At 36.5% G+C, this 25,750-nt stretch overlaps 1 protein-coding gene across 2 annotated transcripts in view; it reads left to right on the plus strand.

Annotated features, from left to right (window-relative positions):
• LOC131152832 (probable serine/threonine-protein kinase At1g54610) overlaps window positions 1-23,080 on the plus strand; it is a 57,533-nt gene extending 34,453 nt beyond the window's left edge. For both annotated transcript variants that reach the window (XM_058104715.1, XM_058104716.1), the window contains exon 8: window positions 22,521-23,080. In XM_058104715.1, the coding sequence (XP_057960698.1) occupies window positions 22,521-22,847 (327 nt within the window). In that variant the 3' untranslated portion in view covers window positions 22,848-23,080. The remainder of the gene's footprint in view (window positions 1-22,520) is intronic.
• The last annotated feature ends 2,670 nt before the right edge of the window (window positions 23,081-25,750 follow it).

Here is a 25,750-nt window from a genome sequence, read left to right on the forward strand (position 1 = left end):
CTGTGCAATTTTGGCCGGATAAACTTCCAGTAGTCGGTGTATGGTATCTGTTACCATTTGTGTAATGTAGAGAGTGCACATATTTTGAATGATTAATGAGATGGGACTAGGCAGTGTTTTTGTAGGTGGAAACTTAAAGCTGGTTGCTTTGCCTATTGCAAGGTGAGGCATTAGCCCTGCGGTTTTGGGGTATGATCTTTTAAACCATTAATTTTCTTTACATATCACAAAAATGAGATATGTAAGGCTTCAGGCACTGATGATTTCACAAGAGCTTTTTTTAAAGATAGGAGGTGATTAAGGAGGATATAATGGGGTTTTTTCATGAGTTTCATGGTTATGAGGTGGTTTAGAGGAGTGTGAACTTTACTTTTATTGTTCTTACTTCCAAAAAATATCACTGTAGTAAAGCGAACAACTTTATGCCTTTTGTTCAGTTACCAGCCTTTATAAAATTTTCTTTAAGGTTGTCATGGCAATGAGCAAGAGTCACTATGACGGAGTAGTATCTCTGATGGTCAGTCCAGATTTATTATACAAGTTGGGTTGGGTTCCCACCCAACATGGGGGTTTTAATGGAAATGTTTACTACAATGATATAAGGCCACTTATTCTGGTGGGCCGAGTCTTATCAATCCTAGATAAGGGGATCAGATTTTGGTGCTGAATGTTTAGGTCACAAGAAGTGCCCAGCAATCATGCCTAGCAGTCGTAAGGTTCAATTTTCAAACACAAGTTTCCAGATTCAAAAGTCTGTAAGAAGTAACAGTACAAAAGGCGATCTACCGAAGTGGAATGGGGTTGATTTGCAAAAGGTTGTGAGAAGAAGAATGTTGCTGAAGTGCAAGAAAAGATTAAATGATGTAGGACCAATTTGCACAAGAGAGTGATGCAGGAAAATAGAGGAAACAATAGGAAAATAACCAGGAAATTAGAAGAGGAGAAACAAACACAAAACTCAACACAGCTGAATGCTCAAAATTCAAATCTGTTCTGGTTGCACATCGAGCCTTTATACAGGTTTTCTCGTAATACTAAATAAGAACAATCTCCAGGAATTAATATCAAAACCTAATTACTGTAAATCCCCAAAAATTAAAACAAAACATAAATGTAAAATCTTCAAATTATAAAGACCCTAGATAATCTACTAGATTATTAGCTTATAAAATTCTACTACAAATACACTACAAAAATAGGGAAAATCCTTAAAATAATAAACTAAAAGTTTTCCCAAAAATCCTAAAAGTGGCAAACATTTTCATCATAGGCCTTGAAGCTCATATTGCCTCATTTTCCCTGGGTTGGTAAAAATTCAACCTCTAATTCGAAAAACTTGAAATGGAAGGATGAACTGACCAACCAAATGAACTTGCATTGGAACAGAATGATCTGTAGGCTGAATATGGGTGCAAGTGGATGGAGGCATTGAAAACATTGGGAATGATGAATTTCACATTCATGATCTCACTCATATCTTCAACCTTGAACTCAATTGACTTTCCCTCCAAGGATGGTTTAATCTCTGGAATTTCCACTTCCTCAAGTTCCTTTGTGGATTCTTTTGGCTTAGATGCCAATTTTGGAATGTTCATTGCAGCCTCAAATCTTGTTGCTAATACATCTGGTTGCAGCTCTGGTTTTGACTGGAGCTCGCTAAGCATCTTCAAAGGCATCTTGATGCAGGGGCAGCTTCAAGGTTCTGCAGCCATGGAGAAATCAGAAGAGGAAGAAAGGAGGAGAGGAGATACCTGGGGGAAAACTCACATTCTATTCCAATTCAAATTCATCAACAACTGCCTACCATGGCTTTCGCACACTATTTATAAGAATGCCTAAACACATAAAATTACACTCATACCCCTAAAACTACATGAATTACAAACAAACCCCTACTCTACATAGATATTACAATAACCCCCTAATACTCATAATCCTATACTAATTAATAGTAAACATGCATAATAAACTACTAACTAAACCCAACAATTATCGATTTAATTCTTCTAAAGTAGTCTCCAACATGGATCTTCCTAAGGTCTTGCTTCTTGTCCTACATCACATCTCCTTTTCTTCTTAAAAAGTAAACTCTTGTCAATCAACCACATTTCATGTTTTTAAAATATTAGGTTGATTGCCTAGTTCAGTACCTCTAGGAGTAGTTTGCTCGGTTGTAACTACACCTCTTTTATCCCTGTATCTAATTGAGTGATTACTTCTGTCTGTTGATTGCAAATGTCTTTGATTTCCTTCTTGAAATATTGTAGATCAAGATTTCTTTGTTCAGCGAGAACATGTATCTCTCTCCAGATTATAGATTCAAGCACGTCTCACTGAATTGGCTCTAAATGACCCTTAGTAACCATTGTTGGTCATGCTGGTTTGAGTACAAGTGATGACATTTGGGATGCACGAGTGATGGTAGTGCGATGATGAGAGCATTGGGGACCAAATTGAGGCTGTGCAGGTTAGGGAGTTGACAAATTCTCTTGTTTCAATTGCACAGAAAGATGGAAGGTGGAATAGCCATGAATCTACGATGTTGGAGATGTGCAGCAGGCAGCTTCCAGTGCTGCAACTATTGCTGGCGATGCTTTGATGATAATAGTGCTCTGGTTTTGGCCTACAATTGAAGTGAAAGGAGATTCCAATGATTGATTCATGAGTTGTTGAAGATCTGTTGGTTGGGTGCTGTGGGTGGTAGCTGAAGGTGTGATTACAATGGCTAAGGTCTTAGATGTGGCTGGTAAGACTTAGCTGAAGGTTATCTAATGGTTTGGCTGGCAGAGGTGAATTGTGGTTTGATGATGGTAGTGGGGAGGTCGAGATGAGGCTTTGATACCAAACTGATGCAGACCTGATAGACACAACAATGGGATGCAGGAAAATAAGAGAAAACTAATGGGAAAATAAAGAGGAAATTAAAAGAGAGAATAAGAATGGAATCAAAACTCAGTTAGGGCCAAAATGCTCAATATTCCTATCTGTCCTCCATGGTTTTTCAAATTACTAAATAAGTGAGCGATCTATAGGAATTAATATCAAATACCAATTAATGAAACATATGATCAAATCTGCAAAAATTAGAACAACGCATAAATGTAAAATCTTTGAATCATAATGACCCTAGGTAATCTACTAGATTATTAGCTTATAAAATCTTACTATAAAAATGCTGCGAAAATAGAAAAAATCATTAAAATAATAAACTATAATATTGCACAAAAATCCTAAAAAAGGTCAAATGTTTCCATCCATCGCAGGCCTTGAAGCTCATATTGCATTGTTCTCCCCACCTCAATAGAAATTCGACCTCCAATTTAAAATACTTGAAGGATGAAGAATTGACGAACATAACAAACTTGCATTAGAACTATATATTCTGCATGCTTCAAAAATAAATATGAATACAAGTGGAGGTGGCACTGTAAACAAACTTATCGAGAACGATAAATTTTACATACACGATCTCACTCACGTCCTCAACCTCAAACTCAATGGGCTTACCATCCAACGATTTAACCGCAATTTCCACCTCCTTTAGTTGAAAATGATGCAATATGAGCTTCAAGCCCTGCTATTGAAATGTTCGACATTTTTAGGATTTTGGGCAATCTTGTAGTATGTTATTTAAGATTTTTTCCCCCTTTTTGCAGCATTTTTTTTGTAAGACTTTATAAGCTAATTATCTAGTAGATTATCTTGGGTCTTTATGATTTAAATATTTTATACATATGTTTTAATATTTCGTTATCTTTCATCAATTTGGATTTGATACTAGTTCCTAGAGTTAGTAATTAGTATCATGAGAAAGCCTACGTAAAGACTTGATGTGTGACCGTAAAAATTGTGTCATAGATGTTAAAATAGTAAGTGATAAAATCATAAAAATAAAGATGGTCTAGGATAAGGGATAATAAATGCCGTCAGTGCTTATGCTCCTCAAATAAGCTAAGCAAAAGACCTTACTATACAATTCAGGGAAGATATGGATAGTATTCTACAAGGGATATTAAGGTCTTAGAAAATATTTGTAGGAGTTGATTTTAAGAAAGGACCAATGACATGACCTTTAGACTTTGCAATTTCGTATGATCTCATTACAAAGAATAGTTGCTTTAAGAGGAGAGAAGACTTAATAACCTTCAAGAGTGGGCAAAATAGAAGTCAAATAGGTTTTTTCTTTACTTGGAGGGCAGCTCATTTATAACAAAAAGAGTTTAAGTGATATATATATATAATGAAAGAGAGGGTAACATAAATCAATGCAAGATAACTAGGTGATAGAATCGAAGGGGAGAAAATATGATACAATTTGAATGGTTTAGGCAGAGGGGTTAGGGTATTCGATGGCTTTTCTCCCCTTCGTGCGCTTGGTGCCATGAAAGCTTCTGCAGTAGCCGTTGCTGAAACGTTTGATCCAGATCAAAGGTGAATCCTTCAATCTGCGATTAGATACGGTTGGAGGCTTCACATCCTTTCTTGTTGTCAAGAACAATATCACTCGTAGCAGGTGGGTTAGGTTTTCCAAAGAGGCTGTGCTTTGGTTCGCTGATGGCATATCTACTTTCAATTGTACGATCAGTTTGATTGGGTATTACAAATCTGTGGATGTCAATTAAATGGACGAAAGTAGGAAAAATTTTGGAGTTAGGGTTGGGATGGAAAGGGAAGCAGCTTTCAGTATTTATTCCTCAGGGTGTCAAAGGCGAAGGTTGGTGAAGCTTCACGAGTACCTTTTGCGAGATAGCAAAGGGCTTTCTTGAGGAAACCGGCAGTATGGATGCAGATAGCTCTTCACGAATCACGACATAGATCATGGAGTCAGGTGTTGGAAGGCAAAAATCGCGATGATGATGGATATGGTTGTCAAGCCCATTCTATAAAGCAATGAAAGTTGGGAAACCAGATTTGTGCCACCGGTGTGGAGACAAGTTGCATCAAAATGAATCTAAGGTAGTCGCTAATCAGTCGATTTTGATTGACAGGAGTAAGAAGGAAGTTAGGGTTTGTGATGGAGAATAAACGATTAGAGAGGCAGCTAGGGCTGCGTTTGGGGAGGAGGCAGTGAAGAGATTTGGGCCGGGCTGCATGCTTCTCATTTTGGACCTGGCCCAGGTAATTCAGAAAGGGGGTATTTATTTTTTCACTAAATTAGGCCAATTATTTGAAATGGCCCAGTGTTTAGGAGATGTTTGTACAAGCCTCAATTTGGATCAAAAGGATGGCCCTCCTCATATGGGCTTCTTGCAAAAGGGCAATGGTGATAAGCAGATATATGGTTCAGAAGAGAAGGTTTCTTGTACAGCTGTGGTGGCTCCGGATAATAGACAGGCCAAAAGTAATGCTCATACTTCTCAGAATATGCGTACTGGGAAGAAGGAAGTTATTGCCTTTGATAATGGTATTATTATTCAACATCTAGTTAAAAGTAACAATATTCAGGCTACAAGTATTAAGAATAAGAATCAAAATGATGAGTTGAAGGAAGTTTAGGATGTTAGAAGATCAGATTCGGTTCAAGAATATGGTGATAAATCTGCATCTAAGAGTGGAAAAGAAGAGGGTTTGTGGGAGAAATTAGTTGACTGTCATATTTATACTAATAAATTTGAAGGTAATAAGGTTTATGCTTGTCAAAAGGTGGCTTGTTTGGGTGCTAAAATGAAAATGATATTTGAAGATAAGAGAGAAAATTCTAGGGAGTCTACAACTACAACAAAGGTATTAAGGAGAGATTCTAAGGGAGAGTTTAGTATTGTGGAAGTTCCACAAGTTGCGAAAAATGCCAGTGGTTTTAATGAGACTAGAAAAGGCAAGGAGGCAAAGAAATGAGGGGATTTTTCAGATCCAGACAGTGAGGATAATAGTGATTTTTATTATGGAGGGGATTGTTGTGGATGAGATATGAGAACAATATGGGTATGTTTCGAACTCCTGTGACGAAATAGGAAATTTATCTTATGTTCATCCACCCCTGTTGGAAGGTTCGGAGGGAGTATCAATTTTTGATAATGATGGGTTGGCGAATACGGTGCAACGTGGGAATGGAATTTTGCCTACACTAGTGGAGGAGAGCCCAAAGAGGATCTAGAAGCTCAAATTCTATTGGATAAAATGGATTTAAAGCTAAGTGAGTTTGGAGGAAATAAAGTGCATTTGGATATTGGAAAAAATCGAAAGGTGAAGGGCCAAAGGAAATTTGAAAGTTTGAAGAGTTCGGTTAATTATGATTTCTTGGTTACATTCGTTTATTTCTATTTGTGATTTTGTGTGCTTTTTTTTTTTTTCTTTTTCTTTTAACTTGGTGGACTTCTTATCCCCACAAGTTGTACCTTCACTTCTTTTTATCTAATATACTTTCTTTTATTATAGAAAAAAATGATACAATTTAAAGACAAAATGATCAAATATGGTGATTGGACTGATTCACTCGAAAAATGAGCAGTTCGGAAGTTATCTCAAGTATAGGAGTTCAGTCGTGTAATACTTAACCCAAGGACCAGATCGTCTCCTCAAGGAATGCAGTTTAATTCCAAATTTTACGTAATTCCAACCGAAAATAAGAAACAAAAAGATCACTAAACACAGTTTAGATTCAGGTTTTCTAGTTTGTTGAGATTTCTTTAATGAATTAAAATAACGTGCAATTTAAATTCTAAATCCTAGCACGAACTAATTTTAACAATGAGAAACGGAAATCCTATATTTAATAGTCAGGCAAGAATTGAAACACGCGTTGAACTTCGGAAAAAGATTAAAAACAATAACTTTAAGCACAAACTTAAGCATGCAATTAAAAACTCAATCGAACACAAACTCAACCAAGAAAAACCAAATTTTTGCAATCAAGAACTTGAATCAAAATCAAGACTTTAACCACTAAACAATAACTAAATACGATAACAAATTTCGGACTTTAATTAAATGAGCTTAATCTAAATAGAACCCAATAAAATTTAGTTTTAAGGAAGACAACTAATTTAAGTCCTAAAAAAGATATTTTATTCTTTTTGTATTTTATTCTTTTTTTTTTCAAGAAACCAAACCGAACTTTTAATCAAATAAAAATTAACTCAAACATAAAAATTAAATCTAATGCTAATAATAAATAAGAAGAGAAAGATAATAAATAGACCTTAATATTATACGCAAACAAGATTAAAAATTAAAACTTTAATTAAAATTCCACTAAAGAAAAAAATAACAAGTATTCAAATATTTAAAAGCAAGAACAAACAAAAAAAACTAAAGCACAAAGAAGAAAGAAAAAGAGAACGAAAGAGAAAGAGAGAGGGAGTAAGCTGGCTGTGGGGGTTTTGATGCAGCAGCAGGTAGGGGGGTCTCCAGCAACAGGGCAGCACACGGCAAGGCAGAGAGGGCTCAGCAACAGCAAGCGGCACCAGAGGAGGCTTCTCGGGTTGCAGGATAGCAGCAGCCAGCAGCGGGGTCACGTATGGCTTCGGGTCTTCACGGAAACACAGCAGGGGCTTTGGGTTCAGCACAGCAAGGGAGAGGCTTCTGCAAGGGTCTCAGTTTGCTGCACAGCAGGGGAAACCAGCAGGGGAAGCTCCACAGATGGAAGAAAAGCTGGCCACAGCAGCCGGAGGAAGAAGAGATGGCAGCTAGGAGTTCTCGGGTTGTTGGGTACACAGCACACAGGAGCAGCAGTGGTGGTTTTGGCAGGAGCAGGGGAGAGTAAAACCGAGAGGGAGAGAAAAACGAGAGAGCTGAGAGGGCAGAACAGAGAAAGGAAAAGAAAAGACTGAGGAAGAGAGAAGAGAGGGGGAGACTGAGAAGAGGGTGAGAGTTGAGAGAGGAGAGGCGCTGAAACAGAGAGGGAGCCGAGAGGGAAAAGATAGGAGGGAAGAGAGTTCAGAGAGAAGGGAGGAGAGAAGAGGGAGAGGAGATGATGAGTGAGGCCGGCTGGGAAGAAAGAAAGAAAATATATATATATATATAAGGCTCCCGCCCCTTTCCTGGAAACCCTACCAGCGCACAAGCAATGCAGCCGGGTCAAATCACTTTTTTTTTTATTATTATTTTTTTCTTTTCTTTTCTTGTTTCTTCTTTTTTCCTTCTTTTTGTTTCCCAGCAAACATGCCCGAGTTTGACCGTCTTAGAGCCCATATCTCTCAAAGCTCGAAATACGAAAGTCGTAGAGCTCTTCCTCAACTTTCCCCAAAATTTTGAATCATCTCGATCGGAGCTCGGACGAGAAAGTTATGCACAGAATACGAAATAGTGTCGCTTTCAGCTTCCAATAATTGCCTTGCGATAAAAAAATACAAAAAATTCATAAATTATTCAATAAAACCCAAATATTATAAATAGGACACAATGTTAAATTATTGAGAGTAATTAGATATTTAATTAAAAATATACGCCTAAATGTATGAATTAAAACACCTAATTACGCAATTTAAGTGCGTAATCATGGACAATAGGGGATAGTGTAGATGCAAACTTTCTTTGGAGTAGGATAGCTAGCTCTAGCAAAAAGGTAGCAAAAGAAATTTTAGGTGAATAAGGAAGATTCTCAGCTAGTAAAGAAAGTTGGTGGTGGGATCAAGTTGTCCAAAAAGACAAAGACAAAAATCATTTGGTATGAAACATAGAAAAAATATAGAAGCATGAGGCAAGAAAAGATTCAAAAAAGGCCATTGGTAAAGCGAAACATAGAACTTATAGTAACTTATATTCTAGATTAGATATAAAAGAAGGGTGAAGAAACATATTTGAACTTGCTAAAGCTAGAGAAAGAAAGAACAAGGATTTTAGGTAATGTAAAACATATAAAAGTGAGGACACCAGTGTCTTAGTTGAAGAAGAAAGATGGAGATGTTACTTTATAAGCTACTTAATGAAAACCAATTAGAAGGCTTGAACTTGGAATTGAAAAATAAGGAAAATGCTAAAGATTCGATATTTATTTGCAAAACTAGAGTTAATAAAGTTAAGTTTGTATTTAAGAAGATTGGAAATGAGAAAATTATAGGACTTGATGACATCCCAATTAGTTTGGAAATGCCTAGGTGATAACGGAATTATATGATTAACTAATCTATTTAACAAAATTATAAAAACTAAGAAAATACTAGACGAATGGAGGAAAAGCACATCCATACCTATATACAAAAATGAAAGAGAAATTCAAAATTGTAATAACTATCATGGAGTTGAACTTAGTCATACAGTGAAATAGTGGGAAAGGGTAATTAGACAAAGACCAATGTTAGAAATGAGGGTCTCAAAAAATTAATTTGATTTATGCCTAGGAAATAAACTACAGATAGACTACAATTGCTACCTATTTTTAAAAATATTCGTGGAAAATTTAGGGAAAAAGAAGGATTTGCATATGGTTTTATTGACTTAGAGAACTCTTGTGATAGGGTACCTATGGAAGTTCTACTATGGGTTCTAGAAAATAAAAGAGTATGCAGCAGGTATATTGATGTCGTCATGGATATGTACGATATAGTGATGATTAACATTAATGACTAATGTTAAGAAACAAGTTGAGAGTCTTAGGGAATTTCTAATCACAATAGGTGTGCATCAAGCATCTGCCTTGAGCTCTTATTTTTTTGCATTTGTGATGAATGAAATTACTAGAAGTATCCTACATAGGTTCCATTGTGTATCTTGTTTGTAGATGATCTTGATTGATGAAATTAGGAGTAGAGTAGAATCTAAGTCAAAATATGGAGAGGATTGAGGAACTTTAGAATCTAGAGGTTTTAGTATATGTAGAAATAAGACATAATATAGAGGAATATTAGAGAAAAAATTAGACTTGATGGTCAAGAAATTAATAGCACTAGTAGACTTTGATACTTTGGATCTATTATGCATGCTAAAGGAGAAATAGAAGAAGATGTAATGCAAGGTTAAAGTGGGTTAGGTAAAATGGAGAAGTGATGCAGCAGTGGTGTGATAGTAGAATACCCTTGAAATTGAAAGGAAAATTTTATAGGACAACTACAAGACTAGTTATGCTATATGGATTAGAATGTTGGGTAACTAAGAAACAACATATCCAAAAAGTAAAAGTTGTCGAAATGGGAATGCTAAGGTGGATGAGTGGTATAACGTAAAAAGATTAATTAAGGAATAAACATATTCGCAATAATTAGGCATAGCACCTGTAGAAGACAAGATAAGGGATGAGTGGCTCAAATGGTTTAGGCAGGTGTAATGTAGGCCAAGTGGTACCAATGAGCAATGAGCGAGCTAATTACTGTTAGTGATAGTAGAAGGGGTAAGGGTAGACCTAAAATAACTTGGAACCCCCCCCCCCCCGGCGCGGTGGTAGGGTTGTTCAAAGACCACCCAACCCACCCAAACCAACCTAACAATGGTTTCAAACTGCATGTGGGTCAATTGGCGGGTGATCTAACTTGAATATGTGGGTCGGGTTACGGGTTGAGTGTGCTACTCACCCAACCCCACCCAAACCAAATGTAAATAACATAAGTGTAAAAAATATATAATAATAAGGGGACCTAAACATATAAGTAAGCTGGTTGATACTTTTTTTTTCTAATGAGAAATCCCATATATATATTTAGCTTGAATGACACTTTCATACTAGTTTTGTCAAGGTGACATATCTTATTATGTTTTGAAAAATTGTAATTTCGTAGTCCTTTGCTTTAATTTTTCTTGTTCTTCCTCAAAAAAAGCTAAACCACCAATCCGACCAACCCCCCCAATAATTGAACTAACCCAAAACAAACCAAATCAAACCATATAGATAACGATTCAACTTAGCTTTGGATTTTCACTGAACTGACAAGGTTGGGGGCCCAAGCCAGCCCATGAACATCCCTACCTAGTGGGAGTGTGAGACTTAAGGTTTGGTTTTTTTTTGTTGTTATGTGTAACCATGAAGGACGGATTGGAATTTAAACGCTTCAGCCCTAATTGACTTTTTTTGTCATTTTATATCTCTTTTACTTTCCTGTTTATTTTAACTATTATTTTTTCTTATTTTCCTGCATCCTTCTCTTGTGTCTATCAGTTTCATTTGGTATCAACACCTCATCGCAATCCCCCACCACAACCACTACTCACCGTCACTCACCATCCTCTGCCTTTGAGCATCACATACCTGCTATCATCATTCTCCTCAGCCATAGACACATATCTTCTCAAATTGTCACTGCCCCAGTACCAGTAACACGAAGCCCTTCCCATCTTTCATTCATTAACCAATACCCCTTCCAAAACCCTACCTGACCCCAACCTTCACCAATTATCACATTCAAACCCCAATTCCTCCTCTTCAAACAACTACATCAAAAAAATAATCCCCAAACAATCTATCACATGCAGAGAATGCATTTGATTTGCAGCATTGTGGGGAAAACAAAAGAAGTCTAGAATTTGTTGCTGCTGGGCACTGCCAGAAATGAGCAGAGGTAGCAGAGAAAAAAAAACTAAAATTCTGCTGCTGTGCCGCTGTCGCCTCCAATGCAACACTGCCATCGTCCTCCTTGATTGAGAAGCCCAACTAGAAGATCTTCAACAACTCCTGAATCAATCACCAGAATCTCCTTTCTCTTCAATCATGGGCCACAATCAGAGTACCATCATCATCAAAGGCTCGCCATGAATGTTTGCAGCGCCACAAGCTGCCAGCTGTGCCTCTCCAACATCGCAAAGCTCTTTCATTTTCTGCCTTTGTGTGCTATTGAATGTGAGCCAAATCCCTAATGAGCAGCCTCAATTTGATCCTCAATGCTGTCATAGCCACCTCACTCACACTCTTGTATCCTACTGTCATCACCCATACCCAATCCTTGCCTGCAACCATGGTGACCAAAAATCAATTTGAGCTGATTTAGCAAGATGAGCTTGAATTAACTATTTGGAGAGATATTCATACCCATATTGATTTTTTAACAAAGAAATGTGGATATACATTATTTCAAGAAGGAAATCTCACATATTCAAAGTCAATTGTTAGAAATAATGGATCTTTTAGAAACAAGGATAAAATAAGTTGTAGTTACAACTAAGGAAACTACTCCGACACATACCAGACAATCAACTTGATGTTGTTTACACTCACAACGTGGTTAACCAAATGTAGTTAGTTGTCGATGAAGAAAAAGAGAGGTCTACGGAGATGCTTAGTGAGCCCATGTCAAAACCAGAGTTGCAACCATTTGTATTTGCAAATAGCAATAGTATTTGAGGGTGTAAAGAACATTCCAAATTGACGTTTAAGCCAACAGAATCCACAAAATAACTTGAGGTGGAAATTGTTTGTGGAATTTATCATTTTCAATGCCTCTGCCCACTTGCATTCTTATTTATCTTTGGAGCATGCAGATTATATCGATCCAATGAAAGTTTGTTTGGTTGGTCAGTTCTTCATCCTTCAAGTATATTGAATTGGAGGTCAAATTTTACCAACTAAGGGAGAATGGTGCAATATCAGCTTCTAGGCCTGTAATGGAAATGTTTGAAATTTTTAGGATTTTTGGGCAATCTTATAGTTTATTATTTGAAAGATTTTTTATCCCTATTTTTGCAATATTTTTTATTGTATGATTCTATAAGCTAATAATCTAGTAGACTGGGTCTTTATGTTTTAAAGATTTTACATTTATGTGTATTTTAAATTTTTGTGGATTTGATATTGTGTTTCATTAACTTGGATTTGATATTAATTCCTAAATATTTTTCACTTATTTAGTACTTTGAGAAAGCCTATATAAAGGCTTGATGTGTAACCATGAATGACATACGGAAGTATTGGGCGTTTCAAGCATTCAACCCTAACTGAGTTTTGTCTTCATTTTATTCTCTCTTTTTTACTTTCCTGTTTATTTTCCTATTATTTTCTCTTGTTTTCATGCTTCCAACTCGTGTCTATCAATTCAGCATCGCTAAGTAGTACGTGCAAGGCAAGCAAAATGTTGAGTTCAGTGGTTGGGGACACCATAAACAGTGCTTAAGTATATATTGTGGAAAATGATGGTGGAAGTAGTGCAGCAAGTTTGGAAAGCTAGCCTTTTTGTCAAGGTCTAGCAACGTTTATGCACGCCAAAATGCTATAGAGGCGGGTGTTGAGATTTGCAAAGTTTTCAACGAAAATGACTTAATTAGGAGGTGTACGACCAAAAACTTTACAAAGGAATAATGATGGTAGTTCTACTCTCAGAGCCCGATTGATTTGAGGGAGGGATTAGGGGAGATGGTTGATGAGGGCAATTTGTCAATGGAAAATGGTGCAATGAGTCTATTTAAGAGAGTAATTCTAATAGTGAATTTGCATTCGATGGACATTGTTAATGGTTTTTTTAGTCTTTTGGTGTTATTATCATTAAGTGTGTTAGTATGTTAATTAGTGAGAATTAGTAAGGGTATTATGGTTATTGGAATGTATTTGATTTTTATTATAAACAGAGGGCTATCTTTGACCTAGGTCATTCATTTAATAAAAGTCTCAACATTGTATTAGAGCATGATCCAACCTAAACCCTATGCCACTCAGCTGTCATCGGAAAACACCCTCCCAAAAATTGATGCCCTTCTCAAAACCACCACAACCCCTCATTATTTTACAAAACCCACCATATAGCCAAAAACAGAACCCTCTAAAACATGGCCCTTCAAAATCCCATCGCTGGAACCCTCCCCATGCACCACCACACGCTAGGCAATTGTCGGCAATCCCAACCCATGCATGCACCGGTGCATGAGAGATTCTCACCACCTTTTCCTGATTTTTTTCCGCCATCATGTTCTCATTCCTTCCCTAGATCATATCATCAAGATATCGGGCATGTTTTTTGCTCAAAGATCCAACCTTTTTCGACCATGCACTCGTGGTAATTGATTAGTTGTTGTTCGATGTTCCTTAAGGATTTCTGTGAGTTTCTTGGAGAAATGTCAGTGTTTATAAGTTGATTTTTGAGGCAGTGGCAAGTGTTATATCAGTTTGTAGGTGGTTCAGCTTGTTTGTGGTTGTTTTGGTGCTTCGCGTCATTTGTGGTTGTCTTGATTAATTTTGATTGGTCTTCTTGTTTGATAGTGGTGTGGCTAGTGGTTTATGAGTGTTGGGATGGAGTCTATGTATCCCAAAAACATGTTTCCTTCATCGCTCCAACAGATAACAACTGAAATTTTGGATGGAAAGAATTATGTGTAGTGATCTAAGGTTTTTTGGGTTTATTTAGCAGGATTAGGAAAATCTGACCACTTGCTCCAATATGATTCTTCTGATGACAAGAGAAAAGAAGTGTGAATTTAAGAAGATGCTTTGATTGTTTCCCTCTTGTGGAATTCAATGGAGCCCCTAATTGCACGAATGTGCATACATCTAGATACATGCAAGGAGATTTGGGATTATACCAAGCTTCTGTACTCTAGCAACATTACATGTATGTATGATTTATCCCATGAGTACTTCCAGTTACAACAAGGAGGTAGGAGAATTGCAGGGTATTTTGGAGAGATGAAACATGTTCATAAGGAGCTTAAGATTGTGCAACCTGTAACCACCGATGTTCGTGATATGCAGAAGCAGAGGGAGCAAATGACAGTTCATTGAGTTCTAGCGAGCTTGAAACCCAAGTTTGAGGTAGTCCAGTCCCAGATACTTAGTAGTGTAGAGTTGCCATCATTTGTCGATATTTATTCTTGTGTCCTTCGTGCTTCCTTTGGCACACACTCTCCAGCTCTTGCATCTAGCTCTGAGAGCTAGTTCTCTACCAAACAATCGCATAAGTTATCGAGGTGGTTTGAGCAGTCGTGGTGGTAGAGATGGACAAGGTAAAGGTACTCACAAGTGTGCTCTCATTGTAGACAAGGTAATCATGCTATTGAGCAGTGTTGGGTTCTCCACGGTAGACCTTCACGTTATGCCACCACCCACTCCACACCTTTGGGGCCAAGTGGAGGGCAACATACTATATTTGTGTAAGAGGAAGAGTATTCCAAGTTCTAGCAATATCAAGCATCACTACAAGCTTCACTTCTTTTTGCATCTCTTGGCCAAACAGGTAATCCCACAACATGCTTGTCATCGAGTACTTCTTATCCTAGTCCTTGGGTTATAGACTCCACTACCACTGATCATATCACAAGTTTACCTAATTTCTTCTCTACTCTTTAGTATCCTAAAAATTTACATTGTGTTATTCTTGCTGATGGATCCACCAATGTTGTTAAGGGAATTTACTTTGAATCCCACTTCTTCTGTTTTTCTTATTTCGGTTTTGTATATTCCCAAGTTTCCTTTCAAATTTATGTTTGTTAGCAAATTACCAAATCTATGAATTGTTCAGTAACATTCTTCTTTGATTCTGTGGTTATTCTGGATTTGAAGAAGAGGAAGACGATTGGTGGATGGTGTGAATCTAGTGAACTTTATCAGTTTGAATCGCAATCTCCTTATATTGCCTGCACTACTGCTGCCACAACTCTCCAAATTCATTGTCGCCTTAGTCATCCTTCATTGGAAAAGTTGACCACCTAATTTTTTTTTGAGTTTGTTTCTAATCTTGATTCATTGTTGCCTTAGTCATCCTTCAATTGGGAAAGCATCATCATCTCCCATTTGCTTCCAGAGTTAATCAAAAAGCTGCAAACCATTTCATGTTAGTCCATTTTGATGTTTGGGGTCCTAGTAAAGTTGTGATGAATTGGGTTTCCAATACTTTGTATCCTTTGTGGATGATTATTCAAGAATGACTTGGTTATATTTATTAAAAAGATCGTTCTAAGTTATTTCATATATTCTGTGCCTTTTGTTCTGGAATAAAGACTCAATTTGGTTCGCTAGTTTGAATACTTAGGAGTGATAATGCTAAAGAGTATTTCAGTACTTAATTCACTTCTTATATAACTCAGTTTGATATTGTTCATCAATTATCCTGTGCCCACACTCTTCAACAAAATGGGGTTGCAGAGAGGAAAAATAGACATTTCCTTGAAATCACTTGTACCTTACCTTATTAAATGCATGTACCTAAAGTGTTTTGGAGTGATGTTGTACTTACTGTTTACTATCTTATCAATAGGATGCCATCCTGTATAATACTTGGGATTTGGTATCTCTTCCTCCTGACAAGTCTGTGGTTGGTTGTTGTTGGGTATACACTGGAAAGTCAACCCTGATGGTTCTATGGTTCTTCTAGAAGCACGTATTGTTGCTAAGGGGTATACTCAGGTGTATGGTTTGGATTATTCCAAAAATTTTTCTTTGGTTTCCAAACTTACATTGGTACGTTTATCATCTCCTTGGGTACCACTTGTCACTAGCCTTTGCATCAGTTCGATGTGAAGAATGCCTTCTTGCATGGTGATCTTGAGGTGGAGCTCTATATGGAGCAACCACCTGGGTTTGTTGCTTAAGGGGAGGCTTAGTATGTCGGCTTAAGAAGGAACTATATGGTTTAAAATAGTCTCTAAGAGCACGATTTGGTTGATTTAGTGTTGTGGTACTTAAGTTTGGCCCTCGACGGTAAGCAGTGGATCACTTGGTGTTTTATCTTCATGCTTCATTAGGTAAGATCCTTCTTATTGTGTATGTGGATGATATTTTTATTATTGGTGATGATGATCAAGGTATTTAGAGCCTTGAACATTTTCTAAAGACTAAGTTTCAAACCAAAGATTTGGGACTATTAAAATACTTTTTGGGTGTAGAAGTATTTAGATCTCATTTGGGAACTGTTTTTTCACAAAGGAAGTATGTGGTGATTCAAACCGGTTGATACACCCATGGATCCTGGCAAGAAGTTAGTGTTGGATATGGGTGATTTGTTGCCTAATCTTTGATGATACCGAATATTTTTGTTGGAAAGTTGATTATCTCACAGTTACTTGGCCAGACATATCTTTTGCAACAAGTGTCGTGACAAGCGTTGGAAGTCAATTTTTGGATTCTCCAAGGAGAAATCATTGGGACGCAGTAATTCACATGTTGAGATATCTCAACGGTGCACTTGGGAGAGGTCTTTTATATCGAGATTAAGGTCACACTTACATTCAAGGATATATAGATGCAGATTAGGTCGGGTCGCCTTTCGACCAAAGATCCACAACTTGGTGCTATATCTTGGTTGGCTATTATTTGGTTTCTTGGAAGAGTAAGAAATGGTGGCCCAACCAAGTGTTGATTTAGAGTACAGAGTTATGGTTCTCACTACTTGTGTACCTGTTTACTTGAAGAACATGTTAGAGGAATTGGGTTTTCCACATTCCTAGTCTATGGAGTTGATGTTTGATGATCAAACTACTCTTCATATTGCCTTCAATCCATTCTTTCATGAGCAAATGAAACACGTTGAAGTTGATTGCCATTTTTTTTGAAAGAAATTTGTGTGGAAGCTCATTACTACTACTTATGTGAAGTCTGATATGAAGCTTGCTGATTTGTTTACCAAAGCTTTTTTTATTGGGGGCGGAAGCTAGGAGCATATGATATCTATGCTTCGGCTTGAGAGGGAGTGCTAATGGTTATTTTATTCTTATTTGTGCGCATTAATATGATAATTAGTGAGAGTGAGTAAGGGTATTATGGTCATTAGAATGTATTTGATTTGTATTATAAATAAAGGGAGAGACCTATCTTCGAGTTAGGTCATTCATTTAAAAAAATCTCAACAAAAACTTATTATTTTTCCTCAGATTTAGTGGTTGACATTGCCCATGTGTCCTCAGATTTAGTGGCTGACATTTCCATGTGTCATCATCTCCTTTTATAGAAGGTAATCCTATTTTTGAAGGTGATGGAGTGGGTAAAGTTGCTTTTAAAGGTATTATAAGTGAGTATTTTGTCTACTCCTATCTCTCTTGTTAAAGAGTTGAGTGAGAAGGATATTGAAGCAAACAATTAATGGATAGGATGGGATCAGTGTTTTAGAAGGTGAAGGCGTAAGGTGAGGCGTTTTAACCCTAAGATGCAAGGTGTAAGCCTTAAGGCATTAGGGCATAAGCCTTTTGAGACTTTTTTTTTATAAAGATAAAAATGTGTAAATAAATCACATATATTTTTAAAATAAAGAAAAAATGAAGAAAATTATAAATGTAATGTAATAAAAAAATCAAATATAATTTGCAAATCAATTTTCAAGCAATCAAAAATTGTTGACTTACATCCACTATGCAAATCATGACAAAATATACCTATGACATTACAAAGGTAAAATTATTCTTAAGATCTAAAGTACAACTCTCAATTATTTTGGAAAGATTGAGGTCAACAATTTTAGAAATCAACTTATAATATGACATTTCTTTTATGCAAACATGAAGTTAAAATTTTCTAACAAATGTAACTTGAGAATCACAAACCCAAAATACATAAGCATCAACTAAAAAGGTGCAAAAGGCATGCCTTTTGTACAAATGCGTAAGCCTTAAGGTGTAATATGTTAGTTTTTTTGGGATTTGGTATTCTAGATTGAGCCTCAAGGTGTTTTAGGCATGCCATGGCTTGAGGCGAGCCTTGATTGAGCCTTTTAAAACATTGGATGGGATTGTGGTTGTTTGCATGTAAAGTTATGACGAATGGTGGTTAGAGTGAGATTGAAAAAGGTTGGCATGAACTAGCTAGTCTAGTGTTCTACAAATTATGACGCAAAGTTGAATTACTTTGGGACAAGTTCTTTATTTTTTTTGGTTTCTTTTGAGGTTCATCCTCCTTTAGCTTGTAATCATCTCTTTTCATTCTCTATAAATTTTTTTTTTTTTTCAAAGGTGTTATCTTTGGAAGCATTTTTTGGGTGACGCAACAGTGATGGCACAAAGTGCTTTCATAAAGAATTGACTGATTCTTGATGTTGTGATGTAGCAAATGAAGTGTTTGATGATGTGAAAAGAAAGGGCAATAGGAGTGTTGTTTTAAATTAGATATGCAAATAGCCTATGATAAGGTGTGTAGGGTTTTTTTGGATAGGGTGTTAGAAAGGAAGGGTTTTGGGTTTTGGCAGAAATGGATAAAAATCTGCTTGATTTCTGCAAACATATTTTTTATTGTTAAAGGATAGCCTTAGAATTGCTGGTTGACGCACGTGACACTCTCTCTCCGTTTCCATTTAGAAAAATGGTTGATGTGTTGAGCACTTGGAGCATAATGGTCTTGCATGGTCAATGGTTATATGGCTTAGACATGTAGGGATGAGATAGAAGTATCTCATCTTTCGGTTTGTTGGTGACACCTTTTTATATATTAGGATCAATGAGAGAGAGAGAGATGGATTTACATCTTTAGCTGGTGGCACTTTTTTGTCTTGGCCTCTTATCTTATTTGCGTCTTCCTTTGGAGGTCAAATCTAGATATGTGTCTTTTTTTGGTTTCGATGGTTGAGAGAGTGGCTAGAAGATTGGAGGGCTAAAGAGGGCTTGCATGTCATTAGGGGGTTATATAACACTCATTTGTGCGTGTCTTTCAAACATCTCCATTTATTAATTGTCTCATTTTAAATTCTTGTTTATGTGGCTAGGTGGTTCAACCTTTCGAAACATGCCCCTTTTGGCTCAAGTTATTAATGTGGCGTTTGGTTTGCAGTTCCTAAGATGCCCCCTGGTGTTGTAATTCCTTGGGGTGGCAAAACGGGTCAAAACTTGACGGGTGACCCGTGACCCGCCCATTTAAAACGGGTTTGGGTTTATGCAAAGTCAACCCGTTTATAAACGGGTCAACCCAGGTTCGGTTCGGGTTGGGTCACCCGCCCTTATATATATACATTTAAACAAGTAACCCTAATTTCTTACCCACACGCACTGCCCTCCGCTTTGCCCAGCACACCGCCCACACCCCACACCAAGATTTCATCTTCGATCTTCCTCTTCTAGGCAACCTAGGCACCGCAGCACCAGCACGCCGTCGCCGTCTCTCAAGAGTCAAGCCTCGCAGACGGTAGATCCTCTCGCCTCTTGCTGCTGCTCTCCTCTCGGGCCTCTACAGATCCTCTCGCCAGTCGCCTTAGTCCGTCTCACTCTCAGTCTCCCTCTCACTCTCAGCCTCAGTCTCCATCTCATGATCTCACCCTCAATCTCCCTCTCACGATCTCACCCTCAGTCCCCCTCCCTTTCACTCTTAGTCTCCCTCTCGAGTCTCGACTCTCACTCTCAAACCTCGCTCTCCCTCTCTCGACTCTCTCAGTCTGTGCAAACAATTTTATTTATAGATTTTACGTTTTTTTTTTAAGATTTAATAAATAAAATAAGGAGTACTTTTCTTTAAAAAATAAATTAAAAAAATTAAATATATAATTATTTTTTTAAATGGGTAACCCGTGACCCGTCCCGTTTATTAAATGGACGGGATAGGGTTTACATGGTTGTGACCCATTTACTTCAACCCGTTATAGCCCGACCTGCTTGGACCTGGCCCGTGAACCCGTTTTGCCACCCCTAGGAATATTGATGCTTAGGATACAGCATTCTTGGGTATATAGGATTCCCATGTTTGGTTTAGAAGCATGTTATTGATAGATTCCTAGCATGATTTTAATTTGCGGGTGCAACGTTTGTATTTTTTTTTTTTTAATGATTTTTTTACCTTTTCTTCCCATTTTTTCATTTTCTGCTTCATAAATCAATCTTGATATGCTATGTGAAGGAACAGTTATAATGAGGATGATAATTATTTATTTTTTTTATATTCACAATATGTGCATTAACTAACAATTAGGTATGACTGCTGTTATGTTAAAAATGTATATTTTGACAATATCTGTAATTTGATATTTCTTTTCTATATTGTTCTACTTCAATCTTATTTTCTTCTCTAGTTTTTATCATGTATAAGCTGTTAATACTTCATTTTTTTAATGATAAACTTTATATATGATTGTACTATAATTGTAAATCTTCTATGTTGTCCAAATTTTATATACGACTATAATTCATCCAACAAGAAAACAGGACATTCAAACGAGACAGTTGAGGATCATAGAGTTTAGATTACAATGTAAAACCCTGAAGATGTTACATGTAGGATCATTGACACCCCCTTCAAACGAGACAGTTGAGCACCTTTTCCTGCACTGTTAGGAGGATATGTAGCTTTGGAGACGGCTTCCCCCCCTCCCTCCTTTTTGTGATGCATGGGTGACCCTGCAAGCAGTGAATGACTTTATCTTGATGAAGTTTTGGGGCCTCGGTGTAAAGATAATTTTGTGGACTTGTGCCTTGTGTATAGTCCTTCAGACTTTGGATGGAGAGGAATGCTAGAATTTCAAAGATCAACCAACACTTCCCTATTTGTTATAGGGATGCTAGGAGTTTTAGATTTTCAAAGATTAAATAAAGCCTTCCTATTTGTTAGAGGATGAATCGTTTTCCCTGCTTCCCTTTGGGTGTTAGAATTTGAGATGTTTGTGGGGTGGGTTTCTTCGACTGATTTGCCACAGAAATTGAGGGGCTACACTTCTTTAATTATTTGTTTATTTTCATTTTCTGGAGAACATTTGGGGAGGTATCTGACTGATTTGTGGCGGAAATTGAGGGGCTACGCTTCTATAATTCTTTCTTTATGCTGTATTTGTGGGAGCATGGATCTCAGACCATGGATTTGGATTTGTTGGGTGGATTTAGGCAAGTTCCAATACAATTTTATATTACATCTTATCCAAATTCAAGGCCTCTCCAAATATAGAGTTAGTATCATTTGTTTGAGAACATTGGAGATGTTTGACCTTCTTCATTAGTGAACTCTTTACCTAAAGAATATATAAAAATATTTTATAAACTTAAAAAAGTTTTAAGTTTGAGAAACTAATCAAATTGGTAGTCATTTTTTTTTGTCAGTGTTCCCAAAATTTTCACAAATCATCCATAATTTATCAAAATATCCTTGGAGTTGAAATTCAGGGTTCAAACCCCTTAACTTAAACTTTTGTCTTGGTAAATTTTTTTTATTGAAGGTAAAGACTACAAGAAGCATAAGAATGGTATTTGAAATTTTATACAAAATTGAACTCAAATATTAGCAACGATACTTTATTCATGACTAAATTAGTTGTATTTTATTAAAAATTAATATTTAACTGATTTATGAATTTGATTTATATTTATGGAAGATGTTTAATGTGATCATTGTTCCATAGTTACTACACTCTATACTCCACATATTAGTCCCTAATGCATTTTAGTTGCTATATTTTAGTTCCAAGTCTTGCATTATTATGTCTATTAACAATTTTAAAGTTTTCATTTTTAAAAAAATTCTATATGCATTAATCAGCCCATATGCAAGTGAACAACTAGGTACTGGGACCTGATAACTTGCTAATAGTACAAATTGAGCACCAAATTTTTCACTTGAATTGTTTTGTTGTGAACGAAACAAGTAATGACTGCTCTTTTGCCACAAAATTTATCTGCTTTGATTGATGTTGAGGAAGCTCATCTCTATTTGATACAAAGTATTTCTGGTATTACAGGCATTTGTGCCAGCTACATACAATGCCAATATGCCTAGCATTGATTTCAAGCCATTGACTTATCATTGTGTGAATTATTTCACCATATTTTTGTCTCTTATACAGCGACGGCGTCTAATTACACATGCAAATGCAAAGAGCAAGAGCGAAAAGTTTCCTCCACCCCACCAAGATGGGGCGCTGGGCTTTCCCCTGGGTTCTTCACATCACATTGATCCTGCACTTGTTCCTCCTGATGTTCCATTCAGTTCCACCTCATTCGCTTATCCCAAAGAGCCAGTCCAAACTTGGTCAGGTCCATTGGCTGATCCTGGTGGCATTGGTACCACAAGGAGAAAAAAACACCCAACAAGCGATGCTCGAGACGCATCAAAAACAGCAACCCAGAAAGATAAATATAGTGACAGTCGGGTTAAAGGAAGACGAGCATAATCTAATTCATCTGTATTCAGAGGAGAATTTCATTCATATTTTTTTTCTTTTCTTTTTCTTTTCCATTTTTAAAGATGAAGCATTTTTTAAGTCCCATTTGTTCTGGTAGCAAGAAGCTTCCTTGGTTATGTATATTTTGATTTTTTTTTTTTAATACATGTGTTGAGAACTGAACATGGTTGAGATTAGTGCAAATTTTAATAAAAGGATTAAAGCTTCATTTCTGTTTTCAACTCTGAGAATGATTCCCTGAAATATTGCACTTTTGATATAGAGAAGTAATTCTGATCTAACCTGCCTGCAAAACTATTTACAAGTGAGTTAACAATATCGAATCTGCAAAATTTAATTCGACATATGAAAATCGGACGCCTCATAGGATTTTAAGGCACTTCAATCAGAGGTTTGGCTGTATTTGGGTTAATGCTATGGAAATTCGGTTTTAAAAAAAATTTGCGTTTTTTAAACTTGATTTAAGAATGGCTTATTCACATGCTTTTTTCTTACAAAGGCTAAATATCCCATGTTTATATAGATTATAGAGTTGCCTTTTCATTTTATAAATGATCCTTGAATGTTCTTGTATCCCTTGATGATATCAGGGCACCATTCTGAACTTTTATTTCCCGTGTTAGAGATCTTTTTGCTGAATGAACTGTTGGTATTTATAATTGTTTTGCAGTGGTAATAATTATTTTGTTGAGCTTATATTCTGTTCATTATTTTATTTGTTATGAAATTCAGAACTTCAACTATGGGCTCAGCATGTCATTATAAGTCTTTAATAATGATTTCAAGTAGATGCAACTTTGCATTGACACAATGCATTGATAATGAAATTATGGGAGTCATGAAAATGAAACTTTTGGTGTGCTTGTAAGCGGTGTTATGTGTGCTATCACTATCAATAAGAAGGGCCTAATTGACCTCTGCTGTGCACCAAATTGTGTTAGAGAGACGCAATTGCTAGTGACTTTGCTGGAATCACCTTTTTTCTAGTATACATGCTTAATCCTCAGAACAAGGCATGTTTATATTTTAATATGATTCAGAAGAAACACTCCCTCAGGTATCCCAATGTCTAAGAAAAGAATCCATAAAATTAAAGTAGTAATTCAATTTGGACAAGTTTTATGGATGCATGTGTTGCGAATATATTCACAAGGGTGGATTTTGTAGTACTTCAATGAGAAGGATTTTTACTTGTGAACACGAGGGATATATACAAAACTCGATTATGTTAAGTCTTATTCCATTCAAACAAAAAACTTGTTAAAACAAATATGAAGCTCATGCCATAAAAAAAACTTTTATTTAATTTGAACTCAAATAAAATTCTTAATGTTATAAGCAGTGTGTAATGGTCCCACATTATAAGTGCGCTAGAGAGATTTTTGGATTTATAAGGATAGTTTTGGTTCCAATTACGTGAGACGCCATTAAGAGGACAACAACGTGAGGTCAGTGGGTTAAAGCGAAAAATACCTCCCTAGATTTGGACCAAGACCGTGACATTTTGACATTGAAGCCATTCTAGGGGAATGATAGTTCAAGCTCCAATTACATGAGACAACTTATTTAGAACAAAACCATGAGGTTAATGGGCCAAAACGTACAATACCTCAACGGAGTTAAATCAAGACCATTACACAATACTTAATTTTGACCTACCTGCCCTACTATTTTGTTCCATTCCTATTCAAGTCATAAAAGATTGGATTCTTATGAAATAAGTGTCATTTTCTAAGATGACATCTTCACATAAAATCTTTCTTGAATGTTTTTTATACACTTTTCTTCACTTCCTTTCATATTTAATAACTTCTAATCTACAATTGCATGCCAAGTGCTCATTCCCAAATCATCCATTGATCCCTACTTTATCAGTTTTTGTTGCTTCAGGCCAATCTTTCTCATATGAATCACTACTTGCCAATTCACCAATCTAGTTCCTCCTAAGTCCCATCATTTGTTCCTCTGGGTAAAATTAACTCTACAAATGCTCCTAACAAATATATGGATGAAGTTTGAAGCTATATATATGGGCTTCATCTTCCATTCCTCTTCAACAAACCCTAAATCTTTCTAGTTTCTTCCTTCTCAATTTCTAATATCCTTACCTTTCTTAATGTAACAAGCTATTTGAACCTTAACCCCCCCCCCCCCCCTTCCCAAGAGAATATGAACTTACACAATCATCTTTGGAGGAGAAGAAGAGTGGCTTTAGTTACCAAGAGAGAGCAAAAACTTGAAACTTGAGCTTCACAATACTAGGGACAAGCTGACACCTTATTTGTTAATTGCTTGACTTGAAATTTGTGTTTGATCCCTTGGTATTTATTTGTTATGCGTAAATCCAATTGCTTTCCATGACGATGACATAGAGGCTTCAAGGAATTTCCCATTTATTGAACAAGAGAAACTCTATTCTCATGTATATATTGACTTATATGTGTTCCTATCTAGGGCTTTACTAACTTGCAAAGGCCTTTCCCAATTTGGTGTATATGTCCCAAATGCTTTATCCTTTAAACCTAAAGGAAGAATAAGTTTTTGAGCCCATCCTCTACCTAGAATCTTTTGGGCTTGATTGTTTTATTATATGCATTCTTAGCTTCTTCTTTTTTTTTCTTGGTTGCCATGTGATTTAGCTTTGATTTGGTGTTACTCAAGGTGATGGATGTATACTCATATCTTCATGCTACCTCGGGACCTTATTATGATTTCTGATGGCAAAAACAACATGATGTCCATAAGTTAGTGGATAGGGAGAGGTTCTTGTACTTATCCTCTAATGTTTTGTATGCTCACGATAGCTTTAACAACTTGACCTTGTTGAATAAGTTGTTGTCAATCACCTTCCGTAGGTTTCAAATCATGATTTTGTTAGTCACATTCATCTG

Source organism: Malania oleifera, chromosome 4 (assembly GCF_029873635.1).
Source record: "Malania oleifera isolate guangnan ecotype guangnan chromosome 4, ASM2987363v1, whole genome shotgun sequence".
NCBI classification, from domain to species: Eukaryota; Viridiplantae; Streptophyta; class Magnoliopsida; order Santalales; family Ximeniaceae; genus Malania; species Malania oleifera.